At 44.3% G+C, this 23,475-nt stretch overlaps 1 protein-coding gene across 1 annotated transcript in view; it reads right to left on the bottom strand.

Moving 5' to 3' along the window:
• The window catches only part of DHX35 (DEAH-box helicase 35), a 593,749-nt gene that overhangs the window by 4,063 nt on the left and 566,211 nt on the right, over positions 1–23,475 (bottom strand). Inside the window, exon 21 of the mRNA XM_086932268.1 lies at positions 13–124. Coding sequence (XP_086788394.1) covers positions 13–124 — 112 coding nt within the window. The remainder of the gene's footprint in view (positions 1–12; positions 125–23,475) is intronic.

The following is a 23,475-nucleotide window of genomic DNA, read 5'->3' as shown; positions in this document are numbered from 1 at the left end:
TTAAACTTATACCGTTCCCTGCTGGTAGAAGTGTGGTGCCAACTCCAGCAGCCAGGAGGATTCCACAGCTGTCACATCCCTCATGTAGTACCTGGATGTCTGAACAACTTCATTGTACACCACCCTGCCAGAAAGAGAGCACAAACATTATTCCATGAACTGGGAGTCTCAAATGGATCTTGGAAGATCTAGAGTTGAGGGATAGGATTAGGTGAGTTGAACAGACAGAGATAGGAATTTCATACACAAGGTTTATACAAACAATTTAAAATGTGTTAGGGCTACACTGGAAGGAATGATGCATAGTATTTTAAAAAGAGCACAGAACGCTGTATAAAAAGGGATCTGGTTAGGTTTTTTTTTAGCAAATTTTGAAGAACTTGCCAGACATTCAAACACCAAGGGCCCGATTCACAGAACTTACTTAAGACAAAAAAATCCTAAACTTACAACAATTTTCGTATTCACAGAAGGCACTTACTCATTTTGGTATTCACAGAAGACACTTACTCATTTCGGTATTCACAGAAGTTAGGAGTCCTAACTTTAGGACTCCTAAATGCCTTCTCTGAATACTGAAAGTCTTAAAATTAGGATTTGTCTCAGTTTAGTAGTAGTAAAGTTAGGAATCCTAAATTTAGGACTCCTAAATGCCTTCTGTGAATTACAAAAGTCTTAAAATTAGTATTTTTCTCAATTTAGTAGTAGTAAAGTTAGGACTCCTAACTTTCGGGCTCTTAAATGCCTTCTGTGAATACCGAAAGTCTTAAAATTAGGATTTTTCTCAGTTTAGTAGTAGTAAAGTTGAGAAAAATCCTAATTATAAGACTTTCGGTATTCACAGAAGGCATTTAGGAGTTCTAAAGTTAGGAGTCGTAACTTTACTACTACTAAACTGAGAAAAATCCTAATTTTAAGACTTTTGGTATTCACAGAAGGCATTTAGGAGTCCGAAAGTTAGGAGTCCTAACTTTACTATTAGTAAATTGAGAAAAATCCTAACTTTAAGACTTTCGGTATTCACAGAAGGCATTTAGGAGTACTAAAGTTAGGACTCCTAACTTCTGTGAATACCGAAATGAGATACGCGCCATGAGGGAACCGGCTTTCTGAAAGCAGCTGGGACAACGACATCTCCCTTACCCTCCCGCGCCGTGAGGGCAACGGCTGCTGGCTACACTCCGGTCGGTACGGGCGCAGCGGGAACTACATCCCCCAGCTGCCCCGGCCGCCGGCGCAAGAGCTGTGACGCCATCCCTGCGCCCGGAGGCGCTACAAGCGTGAGGGGCGCCGAGCGACCTCGTGGGGCACTCGCAGAGATACGCGCTGTGAGGGGAACGGCTTTCTGAAAGCAGCTGGGACAACGACATCTCCCTTACCTTCCCGCGCCGTGAGGGCAACAGCTGCTGGCTACACTCCGGTCGGTACGGGCGCAGCGGGAACTACATCCCCCAGCTGCCCCGGCCGCCGGCGCAAGACCTGTGACGCCATCCCTGCACCCGGAGGCACTACAAGCGTGAGGGGCGCCGAGCGACCTGGTGGGGCACTCGCAGAGATACGCGCCGTGAGGGGAACGGCTTTCTGAAAGCAGCTGGGACAACGACATCTCCCTTACCTTCCCGCGCCGTGAGGGCAACGGCTGCTGGCTACACTCCGGTCGGTACAGGCGCAGCGGGAACTACATCCCCCACCTGCCCCGGCCGCCAGCGCAAGACCTGTGACGCCATCCCTGCGCTCGGAGGCACTACAAGCGTGAGGGGCGCCGAGCGACCTGGTGGGGCACTCGCAGAGATACGCGCTGTGAGGGGAACGGCTTTCTGAAAGCAGCTGGGACAACGACATCTCCCTTACCTTCCCGCACCGTGAGGGCAACGGCTGCTGGCTACACTTCGGTCGGTACGGGCGCAGCGGGAAGTACATCCCCCAGCTGCCCCGGCGGCCGGCACAAGACCTGTGACGCCATCCCTGCGCCCAGAGGCGCTACAAGCGTGAGGGGCGCCGAGCAACCTTGTGGGGCACTCGCAGAGATACGCGCCGTGAGGGGAATGGCTTTCTGAAAGCAGCTGGGACAACGACATCTCCCTTACCTTCCCGCACCGTGAGGGCAACGGCTGCTGGCTACACGCTGGTCGGTATGGGCTCAGCGGGAACTACATCCCCCAGCTGCCCCGGCCGCCAGCGCTAGACCAGTGACACTATCCCTGCGCCCGGAGGCGCTACAAGCGTGAGGGGTGCCTCCCGCCCCGCGGGATGCGCGCGGACGGCGCCGGGCGGAGCCCGGACAGAGGGAGGGCCATCTGTAGCCATCAGGGATCAGAAGAGGTCGGGCCGGGCCACCCCTCTTGGTTGCAGTATGGGGAAGGGCAAACTACACACTAAAGAAGGGGAAGGTAAGAAGGCGAAGGTGCCTCGAAAATCGGAAACCATTATTTCTTATCTAACTTCCACTGTGGGGGCTTTAAACGACCAAATTGCCACTGTCGAGAAGGAATTTGGACTTGACTCACGCACTGATATTTTGCCCACTGAGAATGCTGCGACATCCCCAAGGAGGGCACCCCCAATCCCCCTAGAACCAGACATTGCTGTGGTTAACCCGCCTCAAGGGGCCCAGGACCAACATACTCTTATAAACACTTCCCAGAGAGCCAGCCCAAGGGGGTCTAGAACACACAATGATACCTTAAAAATGACCACTAAGGGTACCAAAAAGAAGAAAACTGCCAATCTGACCAAGGGGAGTGTGGCCAACACATCGATCCAGGGGCTCCCAAAAAATGTTTCAGAATTGATGGAGGATCTAATTCAATCCCATTTGGAGCCTATTCTTGTGAACATTGGCAAGGACATTGTGGACTCTTTGAATCTTTGTGTCGCAAATATAGTTAAGAAATGTGAGAATATTGATAACTTCCTGAAGGATGCCAGGTCCCACCTTACAGCTCTTGCTAACACTAAGGCCATAGAGGTTAACCAAACCAGGCCGCCTTGTCAGGTTATGGTCATTGAGTCCCCTCTGGGGGGAGGTTATGAAGACTATTTCGGGGGTTCCTAGTCATCAGGATAAGAGGCCAGTTTCCACATCGGAGACACAACGACAATTGTCACCTGATGAGGGCATACACCCAAGCTCCCTAAATCAAGATGCAGTTATTACTAATCGCAGTACCCCAAAATTATCTACACTACATCTCCCCCCACAAGCTGCCCCGCTAGTGGTAATCCTGACAGGAATTCCATCCCTTAAAAGTGGAGCAGTAGAAACTGATAGCGAACTCCTGACTAGAACTAAAAGGTGGTGCTCACAGTTTAGTAGTGGGAGTGCTGATATAGTTTCAAGCATCATTTCGGCCAGAAGGGTTGAGTGGGTGGGGAAACGGAAAAAGACCATCCCAGGAGACTGTGTAGTTGTCAACTTTAACAAAGCTAATATTGTGGACACTTTGCTCTGGGATGGCTCAGACCTAGATGGGCAGGGTATTAGGCCACTCCCTCTGGGTTATTTCTATCCGCCACCCAATTTTCTACAACCTGTAGTACGGCGGCCCATAGTCCCCATGACCCACTGTCCCATCCTGAATGTCAATAACATCATGCGTTACTCATACCAATCTCAACAGGCATCACTGAGAGCAGCAAAAACATTCATGAGTGAAAGGAATGACACAGGTTCTCATCCTGATTTAGTATTAACAAACAAATTCTCTGCCTTATCGAGTCTGGACACAAATGTTTGACAACCACTCACAGAAATAGGCAATACGCCTAACATTATACCGGATCATCAATTGCTCCCCCATTCCACGTACAAAATAATTACTTGGAATGTGGCGGGGCTTGGTAAAAAATTAAAAGACCACAGATGGATACACTTTGTGGTACAACATGAGATTATTGCTCTACAAGAGACTTGGGACACAAGTGATCTTTTTCATCTAGATGGTTACTGTAGCTTTCATGTCAAGGCCACCCAAGGACAGGGAGGAAGACCCAAAGGGGGTCTATGCATTCTAACTTCACTTAGACTTCCAGGCTCATTAGGAAACCTGGGGTTTCTGTCAGCAACCCTACAAGGATTAAAATGGAGTCGCCCCAAATACCCTAAAATTTTAATTTTGAACTTTTACAATGCGCCAGAGAAGGACACACAAAATTTGCACCTAAATACACTGGCTTCTTACTTAGAATATTACAAGTCTACACAAACTGCTATATTCGATATAATCTTAATGGGAGATTTTAATATCCACCCCTGCGTTTGGAATTGTCTGGCTAAACATAACATAGGCCCACCTGGCTCAATCCCCACACACTTCGAGCACTCGCCCCAAGGTGAGTTGCTAGAAGATCTTCTTGCAAATACTAATCTTTATGAAGTTGTGGGAAGTGGAGGGGAGGAAAGGGCCCCGACCTTTGTAGGCAGAGAAGCAGAAACTGTAATCGATTACATTTTCGTTTCCCCTGGTGTGGTACAGGTATGCTCCTCCATAGAGGTCACAATTTCGACCTTCAGTGACCATAATCCCTTAATTATGTCTATATATAGGGGGGGAGTACACAGACAACCAGAAGGCAAACGAGGATTGTAATCCTGACAAATTCATTTCCAAAGACCAGGGGAGGAGGCTAAATGGGGCCAAGGTGGTACCAGATACTTTTATTAAGGACCTAGAGCATAAAGTAAAAGAGGACATGGCAATATGCCTAGATAATTCGGCAGATGGGAAAGAGGTCATAAATTCTTTTACCACTATTTGCACCCAAGTGAGACTTGACCTGAAATGTAACAAGAAGAAAGATTGGCAAGATCAGCCCAGGTGGTTTGACGAGTCGTGCTCAAAAGCCCATAAAGAACTATTGTATGCTTTAAAACAAAAACCAAGAAACAAGGAAAAGGTGGCCGCACTTAGAAAATATTATAAACTTGCTATGGCTAACCGTAAAAAATGTATAAAGGAGGAGGCTTGGGATAATCTTATGTCAACAGATGTGTTGAAAGATAGTTCTACATTTTGGGCTGTAATAAACCACCCTTACTTTTCTGGTACAAATAATTCGGTGATGGACTCCGCGATCGCTGATGAGACATGGGTCGCTCATTTTAGTAAAATATATAACAGTTCAGAAGAGTACACATTAATGGTGGACCCTATAGAAAACGGTGTAGAATCCCTTTTGCGATTCGAGGAGATGGAGGTACAAAAGGCCATTGTAGATATGACGAAAAATAAGGCCCCGGGGCCAGATGGTGTGCCCGCAGACCTTTATAGGACCCCCCTGGAGTTTTGGACTAAGATACTCACGAATGTCTTCAACTCCACAATAACTTCGGGGTTCCCCCTATCTTGGGCTACATCATATATAATACCCGTTTTTAAAAAAGGTTTAAGATTTGACAATGCCTGTTATAGGCCAATCTCGCTGATTGACTCTGCCGTAAAAATCTTGGGCAGAGTCATTCTGCAGAGATTAGGCGAACACCTGGAAGAGAGGAGGGTCCTTTCCGAATTGCAATACGGGTTCAGGGCCAAAAGGGGTACCCTCGACCAATGCCTCAACCTCCACATGCTAATTAGTAAATACACCTTGGCCAAGGAGGGTCTGTTATATATGGCCTTTATGGACCTATCATCTGCCTTTGATCTAGTCATTCGGGGTAAACTTTGGGCAATTTTGATCAACATAGGGATTGATCCCCCACTGGTAAACTACCTAGCGGCTCTGCATCAAGATCTGCGGGCCACTATTAGAACCAATAGTGAGGGTAGAACAACGAGTTCTTTTAAATCTAAACGAGGAGTAAGGCAGGGTGCATTTTGGCACCCCTCCTATTCACCCTATATATAAACTCCGTCGAATCAACCTTAAAAGGGTCCACTTCTGACGTCCCACGTGTGGGGGAGTATAAGGTGCCTGTACTCCTCTACGCGGACGATGCGGTACTGCTTGCCTGTACTGGGATAGGGCTGCAGAGACTCTTGGACGATTTTGGGGTTTTTATGTCCTCCCTGGACTTAAAGGTAAATAACAAAAAATCTCACGTCATGGTTGCAGGGAAACGCTCCAAAAATGCAAAATTTGGAAAGTTCCTCTGCAACGGTGAAGAAATTTCCAGAGTACCGGTTTTCACCTACCTGGGTGTCCTTTTTAATGAAAGGGGCACCTGGAGACCACAACTAAATGCCAAAGGCCTAGCTGTCACCAGAGCTAATTCTGCTCTACTGAGCTTTGCTAAACGCTTGGGCTCACGCCCAATAGAAGCACTGCTGGCAGTCTACAAATCAAAAAGCCTATAAATAGCTAGGTATGGTGCCTCCATATGGGGCTATCTGCCACAAGATAAAGTCCAGGTGGCGGAAAATAAATTCCTTAGATCTATTCTAGTGGTCCCCCAATCAACCCCAGTATTATCAGTCCATACCGAGGTAGGTCTTGGCTACATCAGTGACCAGTTACAGCTGGCACCTTTAACCTGCTGGGCCAAGACCTGGTTGAATCCCGACATCAGTCTAAATCATTCTATCCTTAAAGACTGTATGGCGTTGGATAAAGTCAATAAAATCCCATGGTTGGTATACATTAAAAACATCTTTCTTAAATTGGGGAGGCCAGAACTATACTTTGCCCCGAGCACCATCAAGAAGGGTGATGTACTGGGGATCAAGAATAACTTCCCAGAACGTGCAATGATGGAACGGGAGGAAATAGAGGTCCAAAAATCGGGGGTTAGGGCTAACTACATACTTCAGACTACCCCTAAATTGGAACCCAATCTGTCTATTGTGAATCGACCGTACCACCGTAATCTCCTTGTGAGATTCAGACTTAACATCATCCAGTATTCCTTGGGGAATTATCCAGTATGGGGAAAATCTGATACATCTATCCCCTGTAGCTGTGATAATTTCTCCGAACAGATACTGATGCACTTTCTCATGTTCTGCGGCCACTATGATGAATGTAGGAGATTGTTTTTAATACCTATCTTGAGAGAAGCAGGGTTTACACAAGTTCGTCCCGCTCTCCGCTACCTACAACTCCTGAGTAGCATCAGAGTAATATTTGGGGTCGCAAGTTTCTTGGTTGCTGCTATGCGTGTTAAGTCTAGAAAACTGAAGTTAAATAGTCCCTGAAATGTGCTAAAAATTACCACTTGTTAGTCTAAATATGAAATGCTCTATTTTATTGTAAATATACGAATTGTTTTTATAAGAAATGTTTTTTATATGAATTGTTGATTTTATATGCTGATGTTTATATGTTGATTTTTTATTTTAAGCCCACTATTTTTCAATCTTTACCTCCGCCCCCTTGCTGATTTAGCAGAGCGAGTAGGTCTTGAACTGATGACCTATGCGGATGACTCACAGATTATTTTTTCCCTCACCAACGCAGAATCTTCATCCCCTTCAGCTCTGAAACTTGGTCTTCAGGAGGTCTTCAGCTGGATGTCAACTAACCAGCTGAAGCTTAACGGGGAGAAGACGGAGATTCTTCTTCTGGGAAAAAATCGTGATCTGTGGCAGGAGAGGCACTGGCCGCCATCCCTGGGAGCTTTTCCCAGCCCATCTACCCAGGTTAGAAACTTAGGGGTGTGCATCGATGATTCTCTATCGATGAAACAACAGGCTAATAAAGTGGCTGGCATTTGTTTCACGATAATTAAATGGCTGCGGAAGATTATCTGGATGCTGCCTGTGGATACCCAGAAGACCGTAGTCAATGCGCTAATAACATCTAGACTTGACTACGGTAACATTCTATATCTGGGCTCCAACTTAGCTGTAACCAGACGGTTGCAGCTTGTCCAGAACTCCGCAGCCAGGCTGTTGTGTAAGATCCCTAGGACAGCAAGGATCTCGAGCCACCTTAGAGACCTACACTGGTTGAAAGTTGAAAACCGGGTCCGGTTTAAGGCCTTGACCTACATGTTCAAGATTAGAGCGGGAACCGCACCACGGTATTTGCAGAAACTGGTTAAGCCTCATGTACCTGTACGTAATCTTCGCTCTTTAAATGGAGCAACTTTCACAGTACCCAGATTCAAACTGGCCCGAATGGGAGGTAAATCTTTTTCCCGCCTGGGACCAGTTCTTTGGAATTCCCTTCCTTTAGCCCTGCGGAAAGAGGAGAACTATGCCAGTTTTAAGAAACAAGTTAAAACCTGGCTGTTTAATAAATAACTGTTTAAATAAATAGCGGTCAATGTGTTGTCAACAGTTGCTTTCTGTGCTTTGTCCCTTTTAGCCATGGCGCCGGGAAACCCTTTGTGGGTATCTGTGCGCATTATAAATGCAAAAAATAAATAAATAAATAAATATGTGATGGAATTGGTTTTATGATTTTAATTAATCGAATAAAGCTTGTATTGACTTGACTTGACTTGAGTACGTGCCTTCTGTGAATACCAAAATGGTAGTAAGTTTAGGATTTTGTCTTAAGTTAGTTCTGTGAATCAGGCCCCAAGTTCTGCAGTTTCTAAAAAGCATTCCCGTAACATCTCTAAAAATCAAATCTACTTTTAAACACAAACCCTTTATAAAACATACAGCATGTTTTTCAATTTTGATAAAATGTGAAAATGTAAAAATAATTACTTCCATTAAACAATCTTCAAGCTTTTCAGAATTTGATTACATTCATTGTAAAAGTAACTTTCGTTTTTATTAAATAATGTGCTCTAATTTTCTGATTGATTTGTGCAGACATTTCTCTTATGTATTCTGCGATGCAGCATTATGTGCATGCTTAAATGAATTATGACAACTTCTGAAAGTACCCATGCAGTACTATGAAAAAGGTGCCACGTTTGTAAAGAATGATAACTGTTCAAAAAGATATTTCAGAAGGCGCGTCTTACCACTCATAGAAGATGACAGCATATAGGGGAACGCAAGGTTCCCTTAAATTGAACTTGACCATTACACCTAACCAAAAAATCATTGTGCTCAAGGTATAGGATTACTTTTCTTGCCCCAATTTAGATATTCAGAAGAGGTTTAGATTAAGATACATAATAGGTGGGTGGGCATGCTATAAACAGCTGACATTAGTTTCTTCCTACAGATATCTTCTGTTGTCAGAAAACACCAATAACAAGAAAACAACATCACTACTACCTTGTAATAAAATATTACAAGCAAGAAGTGATATCCCGGCATTATCGCTTCTCCTGCTGCCAACTGGACATATACCCTACTGCCCCCTTTGCAACCTTACTCTTGGGAGCCCTCTAGGGCCCATTATCTATACATATAGCAGTTGTACACTTTGGTACTGGTGTTGTGTATCAGTGAAAGGAGAGGATGCGACAGGGGACGACATATTGGCTCAACTAAACATCTCACACAACCTCTAACTGACATGAGATGCCATAAGGAGCCAATAATTGAGAAGAGACGGGCGGGACCATGAGCCCCAGCATTACCTGTGGTAGCCGCCGCATCACACCTGTGGCAGCCGCCACATCACACCTGTTGTTGTGCGCCCAGAGGTAGGTATTTCAACCGGCTCAGGCCCCCACCACTAGGGAGCCCGTATTTGAGGAGAGAGTGGCAGGACCAGGAGCTCCATCGTTACCTGCATCAGCTGCTGCAGCACTCCTGCTGCTGGGCACCTGGAGGTGCGTATTTAAACCGGCTCAGGCCCCACTGCGCGGGATGCATGCACGACATACCCAGGCGTCCGCCCGGGCCAAGAGCGGGACTGTCTGCTCCCGTCAGAGCCCGGAAGAGACTGGGCTGGGCCACCCCTCTAACATCAGCCTTTTGGACTACGAGGTACTAGTATTTGAAAATGATTTTAAAAATCTACGTACTAGCCACTGGGAGGCTGTTAAGACCTACAAAAGTATACCAATCCTAAGACTGACCTATCGGTCTAGCAGTCATCTATAAGATTTCTATTGTGACAGTCATTTCCCAACGCAATGGCTAAAAGGAAGGTGGTGGAGGGAGGAGGTGGGTGTGGCTTAGAGAAAGCCAAGAAACTAGCTAAGCACCATGGGAGTAATTGTGTCTTGGATCGTGTAGACAGCCTTTTGGTTGAATGTGAGGGCATTCTAGATTTATCTGGGGCAGAGGTGGGTGCAACCAGCTCCAATAGCCCCTCCAATCCCTCAAACCATGGTTGCATCCAAATCATCCCAAAGATGTTTTCGAAGTCAAAGAGCAAAGAGGAACTTACACCCACTAAAAAACAGCTAAACACACATTTAGAAACAGTAGTTACAATTCATCCGGACACATATCCGGTATACATCTTAATAATACTTTAGAATCGCCTATTGTATGTAGTAATCCTTTTGCCCCTTTGCAGAGCCCCATTAAAATCAGAGAAAGATGCATTGAGAACTTTTTTCTCAACCCATATCAATAGCATTGCAGCCTCTACTACTAGTGTCCTTGACAGTGTCAATGAATTAAAAGCTGAGGTAACTGCCCTGAAATCCATGATTGGTGATCTTATGGAGATGATGAGAGAATTAATGGCCCTAAACAAACTTGACATCTTCGCACCCCAAGGCACAGGCCAACCTGTTTAATCGACCTGCTATTAAGAAAAACAACAAATCCTCTGGGGGATAACAGGGAGGCTGCTACGCCTTTTACATCGAACCAAGAGGCTGCACTGGAGGGAAATGACACAACACAGAGCTAGGGAAAAGATCTCTCTGCCTAACTCAGACCGGGGTGAGCCGGAAGTGGGGCTGGAGCTCTTCATTAGACCTAGAAAGGTCGAGTTTGATAGGTCGCCAATTGGTACATGTATAGAGCAAAGACCTTTTCTTGCTTGGCGCTCAACAACTGATAATCCCTGTAAAGTGTTTTTGACTAATGGCCAAAAACTATCTCCACAAATAGGGCTTGAGGGTGAAGATTCCCTGAAAAATAAGTTGACTCATTGGATATGGCATGTGAGAGGCTGTAGGTCCTTAATCAGGGAGGATATTGTCAAGGTGTAAAGGCATGAGATTCTACATTCACCTTCTGACTTCCTAGAGCTGACATTGGTTAATGAAAGATTGTGTGAGAATCTAATAGCCTTAGATTACAGAACAAGCTCACCTTCAGCTATACAATTTAGATGCAGCTGATTATATGCAGATCAGCTACAGGCACCCACCAGCCATAGAGAGAAATTGTCATCTGAGTCACCGTTGAGGGAGGTTGACTGAGTATTCGGACAAAGTGGTTGGATTGACAGCCACTTTTCCAGTATTAGGCAAGCTGCATTGCACAAATCTCCTACGCCACCATTGGCCACCTCAAATTCTATAGAGCCCACTACAGAGGTTAGCTCTTCCGCAGGTAGTTGGAAAAAGAAGGTGTTTTTGGGTCTACACTGCAACATTCCAGCAACCTCACACGGTAATAAATCAGATGGAGACTTGATGTCATTACAAGAACGGAGGCTACATTATGCATAATCTTTTAATGCAGTCTCTAAGCAGCTGCATACATCATAGTAAAAAGGTTCCATAAAAGAACATTCAGAATGGATAAAGGGCATGAGCTAACATGAATCTGTCTCTTTTAAATGCGGCTCTGAGCAGATAAGTAGTTTTCCTTTCTTCTATTAGCTTTGTTTTTTATTAACAATATTTGAAGGTTTGTGTTATTTTCCCCCCTCCTTCCCACCCTGTCTCCACACCGATTTCCAATTTATGGAAATCCCCTTGCGCGCTTCCCCTGTGGCCAACTTTATTGTGCCTAATTTTGTAATCATTCACATTGTTTAATATATGTGTATTTTGTGTTTTCCTAACGGTTGTCCCTTTCAGCAAGCGTAAGTAAGTATTACCTCGTTTTCAAGTTATTTTTTTATGAATCATACCGATTTACAGGTTCGCTCCCATTTCCCACCTCCTATATTTATATCTGTGGGCCTACACGCTTTGCATACTCCCCACATTGGTTCTGCCTTTAAAACTCCTTAAATACAGAGTTTTATGCCTCGATTTCATCGCGCTGCACACCGCTCCTCTAGCGCAAGTGTGTAACGCTTGCGACTTAGAGGAGTGGACCTTGGCGGCCGCGACGTCACGTACGCGCGTTGCCAAAGTCCTTTCTTCTTTCCCCTAGAGACGAGCTTATCTCTTCTGTTCTTCCCGACGCGAGACGCTGGTTTCTATGACAATGGAGGGCACAGCTGATCGTGAGCAATTTTGAGTCCATTACTCGACCTTCGCGATCAGCTGGTGCCTCCTCACTAGACCGCAAGTTTTAAATCGCTATCCATGAATTAAATTCAAACATTTACTTGCTATTGTATAAATAATAACAATATTAATGCAAAGGAAACCTCATTTTCATGCCTATATTTTGTTGTGGATTTAACCTCATTTAGGGACTACAGCCTTCTTTGTCCCTGTCATTATTTATAATAGTTGTATTAACGGCCATGTCTGATTCAGACTCTGAGGGTGCTTCTGCCCCTACTGCCAATATAGAAAATGAAAGCTTTAAAAAACTTCTACATAACGAAATACAATCCTGCATGTTTGATACCCTAAAGAAGGTCATGTCCTCTAAAAGGTCCTTCACATCTGATGAGGATAAGTTCCCTGAAACTCTCAATGTTAAAAACTGTAGGAGTAAGAGATCAAAAAAAGTTAAAAACCTTGAACATTTAGCCCTTAAGAGCACTATGGGAGGTCCTCGCACCTCACAGTATCTGGGAGGTCCTAGCACCTCAAATACAATCGGAGGTCTTCGTACCTCAAAACCATTGGGTGTCCCTCGCGGCACAACTTATCAAGGTTCCCCCTCGCGGCACACAATATCCGGGTGTCCTTAGCGACACACAAATACTGAGTGCTCATGACCGTATGGTAGAGAATGAATTCAGAGATGATAATTCTCAGATACCCCTGACGAATACATCCTTGATTTAAATGAGGACTATGATCTAGACCTCTTTAACCCCCCGGAACCCTCTTCTTCCTTAAAGGATACCATTCTTGACCCTCTAGGAGAGGAAATGTTCTCTCCCCTTAACCTTAAACACCCTAGAAGTTCTGAATGGTGGCCTCAGGACCACGTGGCTAAGTTCATTAATAAATGGTTGAGAAACCCACTTGAGCGTAACACTCGCAATATTCTGAGAGCTGAGTGTTCTAGGCCTTTAATTGATAAAAAAGCTGGCCAAACTCCTAATCTAGATCCAGAATTGATCAAATTTCATTTCAAACTTGGCCGAGATCCACGCAAGGCCATGAAGAGATCCCTTAAAGGAAGTCAGGATCGTGTTCTAGACAGCCTAGGCACATTAGCTAGAATTATTGGTGCAGCTGAAGAGAGCCATATTAATGGCACGCCCCTTAATACTAACTTGATCAGAGGATGGAGCCAGAGGGCCTTAATTCTCCTTGGAAATGCTAATGCTAGCTTAAATGCTGAAAGACGTAGAGTTGTCTTAACCAAAATAAACCCTAAACTCTTTGACATGGCTGACAAGTAGACCTCTCAGAATCCTAAAGGATTACTTTTTGGCGAGGATCTCATAAAATCTCTTGGCAAGTATGTTACAACCTTTGGATAAAGCCCAACAAAATATGTGCAAGGTTTTTAATAATAACTTATTGGGCCGGGCCAGAAGAAGGGGCCTCTCTTCCGGCCGATTTAACCAAAGGCCCTCCTCAAGATCTCGCGGTTTCGGAAGAGGTTTCTAGCAATTCAACAACTCGCAGTTCTATCCCCAAAGAGGACAAGGAATGCTTTCCAGAGGATTTAGATCACGCGGTCAATCCTCCACTGACATCACAACAAGTGAGTATTCTTGCCCCTCCTTCCCCACTTTCTTCCCCCCAAGAGGTGGGAGGGAGGGGAGACTCAAATTCGTTTTTCAGAACTGGAAAACGTTCACTCAAGATCCATGGTTCTTGAACACCGTCAAAGGTTTCAAAATAGACTTTACAGAAACCCCTACTCAGTCCTCTCTTCCAAAGAATTTTTCAATCCCCTCAGAACAGCAAAAAATAATAGAAGAAGAGATCTCTTCCATGCTCAAGAAAGGTGCAATCATAGAAGTCTCTCTGGAAAACCTCTGATTCATAAGCACACTCTTCCTGGTAGAGAAAAAGACAAAGGTTGGAGACATCTCAACAAATTTTTGGTTTACAGACACTTCAAAATGGAAGGAATTCATCTCTTTAAAAGATCTTGTCTTGGAAGGAGACTGGCTAGTAAAGTTAGACCTGAAGGATGCCTATTTCACCATTCCTATGGCCCAAATCCATCAACCCTTTATCCAATTCCTTTGGAAAGATCAATTGTACCAGTTCAAAGCCCTCCCATTCGGACTTTCTTCCGCCCCTTGGTGTTTTACCAAGGTTATGAGACCAATCGTCTCTTTTCTAAGAGAAAGAGGAATCCGTTTGATCATCTATCTAGACGACATTCTAATTAGGTCTCAAGAACTTTCCCAAATATCTCAAGATCTAAAAACAGTTATGAGCCTTCTCGAAAACCTAGGTTTCATCATCAACAAAGAAAAATCGGTCTTGACTCCTTCCAGGTCAATGGAATTTTTGGGCTTCACTGTGGACACATTCAAATGTCTCCTCCTTCTTCCTTCCAAGAAAATTACCAAAATCAAGAAAGAAATTTCTCATGTACTCAAACAAGAACACTTTCACCTCAGAGAACTGGCCAGACTTCTCGGTCTTCCCTCCTCCTCTATCCAAGCAATTTTTCCAGGTCCTCTGAATTATCGAGCCCTCTAAAGAGTGATAGCGAGATCTGGTCTTTGGTACGAAGATCATGTCTCTCTAGACGTAGAAGCCAAGTTAGAATTGAATTGGTGGCTGGAAAACTTGGAAGCTTGGAACGGAAAAGCGATTTTTGGTTCGAAGCCGGAATTCGTTTTGGAATCAGATGCCAGCCTGCATGGCTGGGGAGCTTGCCTTCTCCACCAGAATGCAGGTGGAGTCTGGTCTTTGGAAGAATCCTCTCAACACATAAATTACTTGGAACTCACAGCTGGTCTTTATGCTTTGATTAGTTTCAAACACTCTCTTCAAGGGAGGTCGGTCGTCCTAAAGATGGACAACATGTTTGCAGTGGCCTATATAAATTGTCTTGGCAGCACCAAGTCTGCGGACCTCTCGAATCTGGTCAAAAAACTTTGGATGTTCGGTCTAGAACACAAAATTGCTCTGAGAGCAGAATACCTTCCAGGCAAAACCAACATCTCAGCCGATTGGAACTCCAGATTTCTTCTAGACTACAGCGATTGGAAACTCAACATTTCCATTTTCAACTCTCTGAACAAGATTTGGGGACCCTTGGAAATAGATCTTTTCGCAAGCAGACTAACTTTTCAACTAAAAAAATACTTCCGCTGGATGCCCGATCCCGGAGCTCTAGCCGCGAACGCCTTTCTGCAATCCTGGAAGGACCTAAGGGCCTATGCCTTCCCCCCCTTTGCCATGATCCAAAGGGTTTTGCAGAAAGTGAGACTCAAACAATGCTCCCTTGTTCTAGTAACTCCCTTCTGGCCTTCTCAGGCTTGGTTGCCAGCGGCTCTGGAACTCGCTTACGACACCCCCTTCCTAATCCCTTCCCTAGATCATCTCCTAACAGACGTAGATGGCGGAATTCACCCTCTAATCCAGACATGTAGTTTGAACCTTCTTGCTTGGAGAGTGTCAGGAGATCAAACGAGATCTCAGGACTTTCATCTACAGCTTCAGCTCTCCTCTCAGAGTCATGGTCTCCTGGCACCCACTACAGATACAACAACATTTGGAGAACCTGGGTTCGTTGGTGCTTGAAAAGGAACTTGGATTCCCTTAAGGCACCTATTGTTGACATAGTTAATTTCCTCTGTGCACACTTTGATAGATGTCTTAGCTATAGAACCATCAATTGCTATAGATCAGCTATCTCTGCGGCCATCCTCTTGTGAATGGTCAAACGGTAGGTAAAAATCTTGTCATTTGTAGAGTTATGAAGTGCATCCGTCGAAGAAGACCCCCAAATCCAAAGTATGATTCTCTTTGGGATGTTAAATTAATTTTAGACCTTTTCTCTAATTGGCCTGATAACACTTTCCTAAACAGAAAATTCCTCTCAATCAAACTTGCTACTCTTTTATGTCTAATTTCCCGTCGAAGAGTTTCCGACAGCAAAAGCTTTAGAGATTTCTAATAGGTTCTATAACTTGTTTGGTGTGAAATTTTAAATTTATAGAAGAACTAAAACTATGTCCGATTCAATTTTCTATCCTCGTTGTGACTCCTGCCCTAAACTTTGTGTTTTCCCAAAGACTCAGGGCCTGACATCTAAAGAAGTTTGCCCTACTAACTACAGGTGCCATCTTAAATGGCACAAGCTAGCCACAAACCAGGAAAAATGTAATGGGCATACAGAGTGACCTGGCAACCTTTACAGCTAAAGTCTCAGCACTGGAGGCAACAAAAGAAGGAAGGCTGTAAACAACACATATTCACTGCCGCCTCTTTAAACTAGTGGGCCAATACTTCACAGGTGCAAAACTTTTGGTGCCAAGAAAGATCAGAACATAGACATGGTATAAAAAGGCTTGTAGATATTCCAGTTTGTTATTATTACAAGCTGTTAAAGGTAGAGATATGGGGGGACAAGAAATGCTAGGAAGGCTTACAAGCTAGAACTGTGGTAAACCAAGAGGGATTGAGATTAAACTAGATGGGAGTCCCTTAAAGATGCATGCCAAGACAGAGAGTAAAAGGTTTTGATCACTGACGGCAAGGGATGATGAAATAGGCCATGCTGTACCAAATAATCATATTCTGTCTTCTGCTTGGCATACCCACTTTTCTTACATTGTACACCAATTATGAAGCATCCAAGTCACTTGTTGCATCAGCCAGTAGGAGGCTCCAGATTAAAGGGGCCCTTTTTTACTAAGTAAGATATTTCAGCTGCATTAGGGCCCTTATTTCATCTAAAGCACCGGGCCCGGATGGGATACCAGGTGACCTTTTTCTTTGGGATATTTCCGGTTGGATGGATTATATGCATGCATTATTTAATGCTATAGCCGATGGTGCCCCTATACCAGATTCTTGGAGGGAAGCAGAAGTTGTACCAGTAGTTTAAAAAGGCGATAAGTCCTCTCCCAGTAATTATAGGCTAATCAGCCTCATCGATGCAATCCAGAAGGTCTTTAGTAGGGTTCTCCTGGGAAAAATACAGGAAGGTGCCAACAACAATGACATTTTGTCCCCTTATCAAGGAGGCTTTAGAGAGAAAACAGGACCATAGTTCTGCTTTCTTCTCCTCTGTTGGAAAATAGTGCTAGTCAGGAAAGGTAACCTGTACGTCGCTTTTATAGACCACTAGCAGCCTGTCCCGACCTTGTCCGGGAGCAATCAGGCTTCCCCTACCCCCGCCTGCCCCGACATTGCCCAGCAGCCCGTGCCCTCGCCCGCCCTGTCCCCCGCCTGCCCTGACCCCGGGCTGCCCCAGTGTACGTTGTGTTCACCTGTCTTTGTGGTGGGGTCTACTACCAAGTAGATTCTGACAGTGAATGGGAAGACAGATGAGGTGGTGATTGTTATGCCCCCGAGACTCTGACTCTCGCCTCTGTGCTCCATAAAGACACACATGCATCTATTCATTATTAAAGCGTGTTGCAGTAACCCCAAATGGTAGCAGGAGTATCTGTGCATCCCAACATCTCGTCCCCCGCCTGGCCCGACATACTACAGTGTGTTGCCGTAACCCCAAATGGTAGCAGGAGTATCTGTGCATCTTGTGAACTTTCCTCAGCCGATCCCCGTCCCCCACCTGGCCCGACACCCGCCTGCCCCGACATTGTCCCCGGAGGCTTACCTGAACCGCCGCTCCTCAGTTTACCGCTCCTCGCCTCTCTGCTCCTCACTGCAGCCCGACACCCGCCTGCCCCGACATTGTCCCCGGAGGCTTAACTGATCCGCCGCTCCTCAGTTTACCGCTCCTCGCCTCTCTGCTCCTCACCGCCTGTCAGCCGCCGCTCCTCCCCCGCGCCATGTCGCCTCTCCGCTGCTCGCACCGCCGTTGGCCTGTCCGCTGCTCCTCAGGTCACGGCTCCTCCCCCGCGCCATGTCCGTCGCTCCTCAGACGCCGTTCCTCCCAGTGCTCCTGACGTGAGCATGCACGTCGCGGCCGGCGCTACTTTGGAGGGACTACTTTTTTTTAATATAAATTTTCTAAATAACGTTTATTTTTTTAATTTATATAGCCTATGTCCTTCTGCTTGCCCTGACGTTTTCAATCATGTATTGGGTGTTTGAATTGGTGGTGTACTTTTCGAGTTTACTTGGCTCAAAGGACACAGTTCTCTCTTTATAATAGTAGTATAGATAAGACAGCATTTGATCTTGTCCCCAGGCACAATTTGTGGCAAACTCCTAGAGATCTAGGCCGGCCGAGGAAATTGTAGTCTTACTCATTCTCCTGTATGAAGAAAATATTGCCAAGGTCTGTTGGGGCTTGCAAGTCCAGCTTCCCGATCCAATCTCTGTCAACAGGGCCATTTGCCAAGGCTGCGTCTTGGCTGCAACGCTTTTTTCTATATATATTATTAATGTGGTACAGTTCCTTAGTGCAATACCTACTGACGCTCCTACTCTAGGGGAGGGTGGGGGGTGAGTTGTTACCCTGCTTTTTGCTGATGACAACTTGTTGGTATCCAAAACACCAGGATGGTTACAGCGAATAATAAACCAGTTTCAGAAATTGTGCCACACTAAAGGTCTAATTATCAATTCATCTAAAACCAAATTCATGGTCTGAACCACCACAATTCCTATCAGGACAGCCCAAGGATCAGTGGTGTATTGCTCGAGAGGGTTAGCGCCTTGGACTACGTAGGTGTAAAGAAAGCAGACAATCCGGCATGGAAACCTCACATCAATAAGATGGTCCTGAAGCACAAAAGGTTGTAAAACTAATGTAAATGCCGGCATTTGTAGAGCGCACAGCTACCTCCAACGGAAGTGTCCCGGCGCTGCCCGTATACCCCTTAGGAACCCTTCTTGGCTTTTCCCTGTGAAATGTCATCTCCTGGGCACACCCAAGGTGAAACCAGGCATCCCAGCGCTGTTGGGGCCGTTGTGGAGATTAAGCAAGCTATTGCCCAGAGTTGCAGAGTGGGACCCATGATTAGAATAGGCACCGAGGCGAGAATCATCAGGTCCGAGGAAATTGAGCCCAAGACCCGCCGAGGCGGGTATTGAACCCTGGTCCCGGGCCAGACCTCTGCATCAGGGTCTGCCGCTCTAACCATTGAACCACACTTCTCCACATAATAGTTGTCTGGGGCTCTAGGAAGGAAACATCGACTATTCTATACTAAACTGATTGGGCCCACCTTGCAGGTATATGATGCCAAAGTGTTGAGCTATTTGATGAATGGAGCAGAACTATGGGGCTTGGAACATGTAGAGCTGCTCAGTAGCCTTGACCACAAATTCCATAGAAGTTTAGGGAGTACCCCTCTTGTCCTGCTCATGTTAGACATGGTCAGACATTCCCTTGTTTCCAAAGCAAGATTGCGTCCCTTGCTGTTTTGGCTGAGGGTTAAAGCAACACCTGAACTTCCGCCATATGCTTGTGCGATGGAGGATGTAAAACGCAGGGATACCGCCAATAAAATCAGCTGGCTGAGAGGGGTTAAGAACTTGCTTAGAGCTATTGGGATAGGTGATTTATGGAAGGTCAACAATCCCACCTTGCTCCCCTGGAAATGTGATGTGAAGAATGCTTACTGGGGGTGGTTATTCCAGGAGGAAATAAGTAGCAGGGGTTGGGGAAAGCTCACTCTAGATTTCATGGCCCATAAACTAGATCGCTCCCTGGAAGACTACCTTGATTTGATAGAACACCTGGGGGATAGAAGGTTGTATATCCAATTCAGATTTGGTACTTTGCCCCTGAACGGATTCACCAGCAAATGGAGTTGTAGGAGTGAGGTTGCCCTCAGCTGTCTTAGCTGTAAAAATCATCAAGAGACCATAGTCTACGTAATGTTTGCATGTTTATTATATGAGACTCTGAGGAAAAACTGTCTTGCTCCAATCTAAAAGCTACTGGGAACTGATAATTATAGAATCGCTCTGAAGTCTGATCCTAGGGCATTGTTTGGTTGTGCGGTGGCAACATCTGTGGGGTATTAGAGGCAGAGCTCGGAGGGCGAATACTAGGTGAAGCCTCAATTACATTAGCTAGGCCTTGGCTTTCCATACCTCTAAAGAAGATGTTATTTGTGGCTGCCTAAGATGTATTTTATATCCCTTGAATTTTTACGTTTTTGTACTTTTTTAGTATATTTGATTACTTTCAACGATCTTTATATACTGATGTATTTTATCATGGTTTTATATTTTTATATTGCGTCTATTATTCTCATTTTTTAAAACGTATATTACCGGATGGCATAGGAGATAAGAAGCTAATATGAACAATTCCTGATCGTATTTAACTATAAATAATTTTATTGCAAAATGCACACTTTAAAAAAGGTTACCAACCAGTCACTGATGTCATCTATGTCATTGGTTCGTAATAGGGTGATGTATAAACAGAACGGATTATAAGATCGGTAAGAGAGAATGCAGAAATGGCAGATCTTTTCATATTATTTCTGTACATATGTCTGCCATACCCAGCTTCTGATTAGGACCTGCACTTTATTGTATTTCTCCAGTACCACTGGTATATTGTAAGCAACTTTTATGACTTGTAGTCGAAATAAAGTTATTGAACTGAGATGCTTTGATGTAAGAGACTAGATACAAAGGTGACAGCCCAGTAAAAATTGCAGCAGACTCACTGCACTCAAGGCAAAAAGCTGAGCCTCTCTTCTTCCTGACACAAGCCGGCAGAGTTGAATGATCAATGCAGAAACATAGGGTTATCTGCAGACCACAAGTTTGAACTCCTATGAAGCCTACACAGCCCTGCGCCCTTCCAAGGTCAGGAAATTGAGCACGATTAAATTAGAAATCATCGGTTATTTACGAACTCCAGATATTACACTGCTCAAGACCCACAAGAAAAAAAAATGATGTATTCTTAAATGGATATTGCATGTGGCCTTGGCGTTCCATACATTTATGAATGCAGTCAGCTATCATCCTCGTTCTTGCTTAAGGTCATATAACTCGTTAGCTGCCTGACAGGTTCTTATGTGTGCTGGTTACCATGAAAGTGTACACTATACATGATGTCTTGATGTGATGCACCGTATAACAAACAACGTCTTCTCATTTAGTAAATAGGGTGAAAAGTAGCTTTGAACTTGTGGTATTGATTTGGAACCTCACTCTGTTTCAACCTCTAGCATCTTGCAATGCAGTAGCTGTTTCGTTGATGTTTTAGGTGTTATGGTGGAGCTGTGAAGAATGGTCTAGCATGATGCAAAAAGCTGTTAGGCTCACAGGTCTGATATTATTTCTGCCAATTTGGGGGTACAGCAGGCCATTCTTCACCCACCTGAGATTGACCTTTAAAGGATAGCGATACCAAATTGGTCTGCTTTTGTTGGTACACTCTCTGCTAGGGTTTTATAGGTCTGGGTCTTTATGCTTAAAGTAAACATTCCTGCTGTTATGGCTGTGTGACTGTCATTATGATTAAACCACTACCAAGAAAAGCTGCTGAAGGAATGGCAAACAACAGCAGCTTAAGCAGAGTCCTAAATGGACAGCAACAGACTGCCATGGAATAACTGCCTGCCTAACTGGATGAAGGAAGCAAAATAAATAAGATGATTTTAGAATCCCAAAAACCGTGAGAACAGGACTCCGGAACATCCTTGGAAGTTTATGATGTAAACAATCTAAATTTTGACTTTTGAACTTTCCTAAAGTTTCTAAGAATACAATGTAAGTATACAGGTCAGCAATCTAATAGCAAAGATGTGTCAAACCATACTTGGACTCTCAGAGAATGACAAGAGACTCTCAGAACAGAAGTTGCAAAAATGCATATTGTTAAAATATGAAGGACAACAAATATACATGTCACACCAATCACATAGCACAAACACAAGGTAGGAGATTCTTGGACCTGAGATATACTGGTGAGAAAACAATATATGTGTAAAGATCCAATTTCCAGTCAATTTGATGAAGATCAAATAGCTTTATTTGAGAATCAAGGCAGATACCTCCATCACAGCTTCACAGCTCAAAGATCAACTCATATATTCAAAAGCTAACATTCTATCCTAGCAACATAGCTAACATTCTTTTGATGACCTGCAGATGCACTCAGCTCTATACATCTCCCTACTTAACATACACTAAATATATTATACATTTTCTTTCCATATAAATCATATTTAAGGAATATAATAAATTTCCATTTTTATATTCAAAAGACATCAATCTTCAGAAACATGAACCGGAGCACGGCATTTGCATATGTTTCCAGTACTCCAAGCTGATCCATCGGATAGGATAACAACATTTCTTCTTATGAACTTCACTTGAATCGGTGCAGAAAATTTGCTGTCACCCTTTGTAGTTACACCACCACGTTTAATGGTCACCCAATCTCAAATTTAATATCTTTCACACTCTTCCTATCATTATAATATCTAGTAAATTCAGCTTGCATTTTAACTACTTTATCTTCCACAGCAGTTCTGTCCACCCACACACAATCTTTCACTTTCAACCAACCAGGAACCTCTTTGAAACCAGGTTCACGTCCATTTAAAGATATAAATGGAGAAACCCCTGTTTTTGAATGCGGCGTAATCCTGTAAGACCACACCAATTTTTTTAATTCTTCACGCCAAGACAATCCATTAGATGGCACAACTGAATATTATCCATAATCAATCGGTTAATTCGTTCCACTAAACCATTAGCTTGTGGTTTACATAGAGCAACCCTCTCATGAATGATCCCAAATTTAGAAAGAAATTCCCGAATTTCTTTCGACACCAATTGCACACCATTATCTGACACTAGTTTCTTGGGTATCCCTTCATTCATAAACACCGTTTCCATAAAATCAACAACTCTTTGAGTATTTATAAATTCTGTGCTTTCCACCACAAACTATTTAGAATGGTAGTCAACAATGACCATCAAAAACCTGCTACGAGTACCAAACGTAACAATTGGCCTAAGAAAGGTTGTAGACACCAATGAAGGCTCCCTTACAACTTTAGTTTTATCCGCTTGAGCACAAGCGTAATACTCTCTTACTGCATCCTCAGTCTCTCTATCCATTCCAGGGCAGCAATACCATTGTCAGACCCTTCTCTTAGTCATATTCCTGCCTAAGTTTCCATCGTGAGCAATATTTATAATTTTCCCTCTCAGACTTGCTAATCCATTGTGCTTTGCACGCATGGGTTCGGATCCCATCCTCGTCGCCAATGTAAAGATCCAATTTCCAGTCAATTTGATGAAGATCAAACAGCTTTATTTGAGAATCAAGGCAGATACCTCCAGCACAGCTTCACAGATCAAAGATCAACTCCTATAATCAA

This window comes from Lissotriton vulgaris, chromosome 7 (genome assembly GCF_964263255.1).
Source record: "Lissotriton vulgaris chromosome 7, aLisVul1.2, whole genome shotgun sequence".
In the NCBI taxonomy this organism is placed as follows: domain Eukaryota; kingdom Metazoa; phylum Chordata; class Amphibia; order Caudata; family Salamandridae; genus Lissotriton; species Lissotriton vulgaris.
Note: the sequence above shows the minus strand (reverse complement) of the source record. Positions and strands in the feature narration are given on the sequence as shown.